This window comes from Poecilia latipinna, unplaced genomic scaffold (genome assembly GCF_001443285.1).
Source record: "Poecilia latipinna isolate Pla-1442-1.1 unplaced genomic scaffold, P_latipinna-1.0 Scaffold6439, whole genome shotgun sequence".
Taxonomy (NCBI): Eukaryota; Metazoa; Chordata; class Actinopteri; order Cyprinodontiformes; family Poeciliidae; genus Poecilia; species Poecilia latipinna.
The window spans coordinates 1-5,544 of NW_015119055.1; the positions used below are offsets into that span (position 1 = coordinate 1).

The following is a 5,544-nucleotide window of genomic DNA, read 5'->3' on the forward strand; positions in this document are numbered from 1 at the left end:
TTTTTTTTTGAACTGCCATAAATTTGATTATATACAGATGGTTTGTTGAAGCTGTCTGTTGTTGAGTTTAAAACCAGAACGCCTCGACTGACCCTTTCTGTTTAAAACAGCCGTTTGTGGGCCGACAGACGCCACTGTTATTGTTTTCACGTTTTAAGCCTGCTTAACTTAGGCAACACCTTTCAGCTGCTGCTGGATAAAAAACAGTTTCACTCAACTTGGACTGTTTTGCTAGATCATGTGATTTCCTGACTTTTCCAGCTGCTGGTAAAGCTGCTTGTTTCTCCACGCGGGGGGGGGGGGGGGGAGGCGCGTCCTACCAAATGCTGGTACGGAGGAAAAAACAGAGTATTAAACGCTTTTCCAGAGAATATGAGGCATTACTGTTTTCCTCTGCTATTATGCCCTGCATAATAAGATGCTGTGGACTGTATTATTATGCAGCACAGAGGGGGACAAATTATAGGGCATTAGCTTGCTTTAGAAGTTTTCACAGAGTTTCTGTTTGACATAAATAAGAGTCTTGTATTTTGTCCCGTTGGTGTTTTTTTTTTGTTTGTTTTGTTTTTTTTGTATGGGGCATGTTGGAGAACTTGGTGGGTATAAGCTGCACAATAACGCAAAAGCCCTGCGGCTATAAGGGCCTATTGATGTATTGACAGTGGCGTGTGCTCCAGCTAATTAAAATAAAGTGGGGTGTTTTGATCAGTGCCAGCTACTGACCAGGGAAAGCAGGAGAAAATTCCAGCTGACACATCAGTACAACTCCCTGGATGTTATTGATTGTCAGCGAAGGAGAGAGCAGCTCTTAACGAGTTCAGTTGTGTTTACAGGATTTCAAGAGGGCAAATCGTGTTTATTTTTCACGCACTCGCTCTTTGTGACGTTTAAGACTCTGTGTGACCCAGCGGTGACTCAACTCGCGCAGATAGGAATCTTACTTGTTGCGTGTTTAGGCTCTTATCAGAGGGGAGTGGTGGGAGAAGTTTGCTCCGCCGCCGTCCTCCTCTGTGTCTGGAGGGCCGGTGGAGGAGGGGCTTCGCTGTGATTAAAAGCAGATTGGGAGCGTTTCCTGTTGCAGCGCGCTAACTTCACCAAGGTCTCTCTCTCTCCTCTCTGTGCGCCCATGTGCCACCCTCCCACGGTCTCTCCCTGCCCTGTTTTTCGCTCGATTCCCCCTTCGGACACAATAGTCGGACACATCTGGAGAAACTGGGATTAAAAATAGGTCACGGCTATCAATGCTGTTTCCTCCTTATTCTTTGGTTATCAGAGATGGAGTGGATTGATTTTTTTTTTATCTCAGACTATAATTTATAACCTAGTGTCTTATTAACATGTCGTGTTCTTGTTTTTTTCTGAACACGACAGAAAAATATGTCCTGAGTAAAACCAGGAAATACATGTTCCTATAGTACTAAATTTAGACAGTGTCATTAATGTCTGAGGTCATTATAGTACAGCGCATGCTAATAAATAAATAAGAAAAAACATAAAAGTGTTGTGTAGCAGTAGTATTATAATAACTTATGAGATCATGCAAGCCCTTTAAAGTGTTTAATTTTATATTTGCATTTATTGGTGCAAAGATAAAGGGATGTTTGTTCATCCCTTTGCTGGTTTTTATGACAATTTCAAAGTGTTTTGCTGACATTTTGCACACATTTTAACCACGAGTTACAAATTTGTTTTCCTTTGTACTTCATATATAGCATAAAAATGATCATGAAAATGTCAAAATCAGAATTATAGATACATGTAACAGTTCGTTATATTGCTAGAACTTTTTATTGAACCCCAATTAAACTTTTCTTGGTTTTGATCCGATCCCTCTTGTCTTTTTCCGAAATGTGAGACATGACCTCTGATTGAAGTCAAAATAACTCTATGAAGTTACCTCCAGCTGGTGGATGTTCTTATTGGAGTCCTTTTACCTCATTTGCTTCCAGTCGACTATGAGAAAACTATTAAAAATCGCTTTACATCTGTGTGAGACGTTCTGGTGGGGTAAGAAGTGATGAATGGTTGGTACAAAACGTCCTGTGGCTCAACTTTGAACCCAGAAAAGTTGGTTACAAAGTAACCAAGGCAACAATGCTAAATAAAAGCAAAGGAGGGCTTGGGGGGGGGGAGAGAGACCTGCACTTGAATTTACTTGAGCATAATTTTTTTTCTTCAATTTCTTTTGCATAATTTATTTCATTTTGCAGTTTTAGTCATTTTAATCATCTATCTTAAGATAAATAATTGCATGTTTTATTAAGATGTGTATTCATTTCTGTCACTTCCTTCTTTGCTTTTTTTCTTTCATTATGTCTATTTATTTATTTATTTATTTATTTATTTACTTCCTTTTCATATCCTGGGTTTAGCTTTTTCACATCGATACCCATATTTGACTTTGAAGTCGGGTTTGGTGAAAAATCTCCAAGTTTCCAACTCAAAATTTCAGGAGATATTCTCCTCAAATTTTTCAGTCTTTAAGCTCCGTTACAAAAAACAAGCAGGTTTGGAGATAAGCGGATAAAATTAGAAATCTAAAATGTTCACAAAATCTATTGGCGTAAAAGTTACAAATTCAGATTTTTCAAAGTTTTCACCAGGTTCATTCCAATGTGTGACACACTGTAAAACAAACAACAACAAAAAAAGCCTTCCTCGAGTATGTAGCGAAAAGCGGCGACTACAAAACTCCAAGATGCAGATGGAGGAATGTTAAAAGGAAATGCAAGAAATAAATAAACGGGAGGAAATGACGCGCAAATAAAGGGTTCAAATACTGAAAGAAAAACTATCATGGAAACACTTTTATGGTGAAGTTATACACTATTTGTTGGAGTTTACCTGCAGAAAATAGTAAATTACTCAACCTAAAGTAAAATCTTCTGATTATACTACTTGTTCCATCTGAGAGCGACCAAAAGAAGAAGCGCGTCGCAGGTGTTTGAGTGTGTTCTGCTGCAGCAGTCTGACGGTGTTTGCTCGTGTTTAGGCGGAGGGCGATCGCCTGCCTCCCGGCCACACGGTCAGCCAGCTGGAAACCTGCAAAATCCGCAGCATCCGCGCCGGGACTCTGGAGCGCCTGGTGGAGACGCTGCTGACGGCTTTCGGAGACAACGACCTCACCTACACCTCCATCTTCCTCTCCACCTACAGAGCCTTTGCCAGCACCCAGACTGTACTGAAGCTGCTGCTGGACAGGTATAGGCCGGATAATTTTTAGTTTTGTTTTGTTTTCTTCATTTTTTAAATCTACATAAAAAAGAAGAACATGATATACATACGGAAGAGGATTAGGGCCACTGGCTGACTTTAATCTCAGAATTCTGACTTGAATCTCAGAATTCTGAAATTAAAGTCAAAATTCTGAGATTAAAATCTGACTTTAAACTCAGAAATCTGAGATTAAAGTCAGAACTGTTTTGTTTTTTTTGTTTTTCCAGTGGCCCCAATCCTCTTCCATATGTATATGATTGTGAACGGCTGCAAGTTTATTAAATTGATTTTTTTTTTTTTTTGGTTTTTTTAATCTCTGGCAGGTATGGGAGTGTGGAAGAAAATGATCAGGAAGGCACTGAAAGCAGTGAAGCCATTAGAAAGTGAGACTCGGTTTCAATACGTCACAGTCACTTCCAGCCGAGCTCCTGTTGGCATCAGTGATTAATTACACGCGTCTGTCTCTGTGCACCGACAGCGCCCTGGCTTCCATCCTGCGTGCCTGGCTGGACCAGTGTCCCGAGGACTTCCAGGAGCCTCCGGACTACCCCTGCCTCCACAGGCTGATGGAGTACCTGCGCAAAGCTCTGCCAGGTTCAGAGGCGCTCCGACGTGCAGAGGGTCTGCTAGAGCAGCTGCAGGGTCAGGCCAACATGGACGAAACAGACGGTATCGGTGTTTTTTTTGTTTTGTTTTTTTTGTGTGTGTGTTTAATTTCCTCTCTGTTTTTCGTCAATTTATTTGGAGACTAATAATTTATTTATTTATTTATTTATTTTTTGGTCTGTTTTTAGTTGGTTTCCAGGGAAACAGCTCCTTCTGCCTCGGGGAGGACGAGGAGGTGGAAATTGAAGTCCAGGAGGACTTCCTGTCGTTTGAGGCCGACCTGGTGGCCGAGCAGCTGACCTACATGGACGCGGTAAGAGGAGGGAGAGGAAATGGAAACATTGCACATTTTTATGATGCTTTTCCTCTGAAAATATCCCTCCGTTTACAGCCTTCGTCAGAGGAGGCCGCTGGATGTTTTCTGAACGCCAAATGCAGAAAAATTCAGAAATATTTTAATGTGATGATCCCACAAGAAAACTTTGGAATTTCATATGTTTGTTTAAAATCAAATACTTTGTAAAAAAAAAAAAAAATTGATTAATGTATCCTAGTAAAGTCAGAGAAGCTCATCTTAAGTACATCTGAAAAAGCTTCATTACTGTTTATGAAACCAGATGATGAAAATTTCTCGCGTGTTGCCATCACGTGTGACAAAAAAGTGAATTAAAAAGCCTCACAGAAACTTATCTGTTTTGGATATTTTAAGAAATTTTTTTCTTAAAAAATTAAGAAAATACTTTTTTATTTTTTTTAGAAAATAAGAAAATGTGTAGAGGTTTTTTTTCTCTCTATATATATAAAGTGAAATTTTTGCTCGGCTTTCAGTTTTGGCCCCTTTTCAAGTACTTTACTTTCCCGCCGATTCTTTGATACCTTACTTCGACAAGTAAAAGTAATTGAATAAAAACTTTGAGACTTGACAAAAAGTTAGAAACTTTTTCAAATATCTATATGATCTCAATCTGCACAAGTTGTAGAAGCAAAAGTTGAGCTGTTAGAGCACCAAACATCCATTAGCACCACATACGCCGACTAATTTGAGAAATTACTCAAGCTACTTGAACTTACGCTGCTCTTGTGTGGAAATCCAGCTATTTCTGCGCTGGACTCACAGCTCCTCTTGGCCATACTCAGCAGCAGTTTCTGTATCTTTTCTTTCCAGCTGTTGTTCAAGAAGGTCGTCCCCCACCACTGCCTGGGCTCCATCTGGTCCCAGAGGGACAAGAAGGACAACAAGCACAGCGCTCCCACCATCCGCGCGACCATCACCCAGTTCAACGCCATCGCCGCCTGCGTGGTGAACACGGTGCTGAAGCACAGACAGCTCAGGCCGCACGTCAGGGCGAGGGTCATCCAGCGCTGGATAGACATTGCCCAGGTCAGGAAAAGTCCCAGAAGCATCCCAGATTGCGGACGGAAAGTTGCGGGCCACATTGTGACCGTTTGCTTGGTTTCTCTGCGCAGGAGTGCAGGATACGCAAGAACTTCTCATCCCTGAGAGCGATTGTGTCGGCGCTGCAGTCCAACCCTTTGTACAGACTGAAAAGAGTGTGGGCCTGTGTTCACAAGTAAGCATTCAGCCTCTCCAGTGTGCATAGTAATCTGTTTTAAACAAGTCGGACTTTTGGCAGAATTTCCTGGAAGCAAGTTGCTGCGTTTTTTTTTTTTTTTTTTTTTTTTTTTTTTTTTCACCTCATTTTTCACACCTTTTTTTCTCCC

The 5,544-nt window shown here is 41.0% G+C and overlaps 1 protein-coding gene across 1 annotated transcript; it reads left to right on the forward strand.

Moving 5' to 3' along the window:
• Positions 1 to 2,992: 2,992 nt before the first annotated feature.
• On the forward strand, positions 2,993 to 5,431 carry LOC106943940 (ral guanine nucleotide dissociation stimulator-like 1; the record flags this gene model as incomplete). Its single annotated transcript, XM_015027233.1, has 6 exons — positions 2,993 to 3,201; positions 3,540 to 3,599; positions 3,695 to 3,885; positions 4,011 to 4,135; positions 4,988 to 5,203; positions 5,290 to 5,431. Coding segments are annotated over 6 exons (909 nt in total), but the record flags the coding sequence as incomplete, so codon positions are not given.
• Between the last annotated feature and the right edge of the window lie 113 nt (positions 5,432 to 5,544).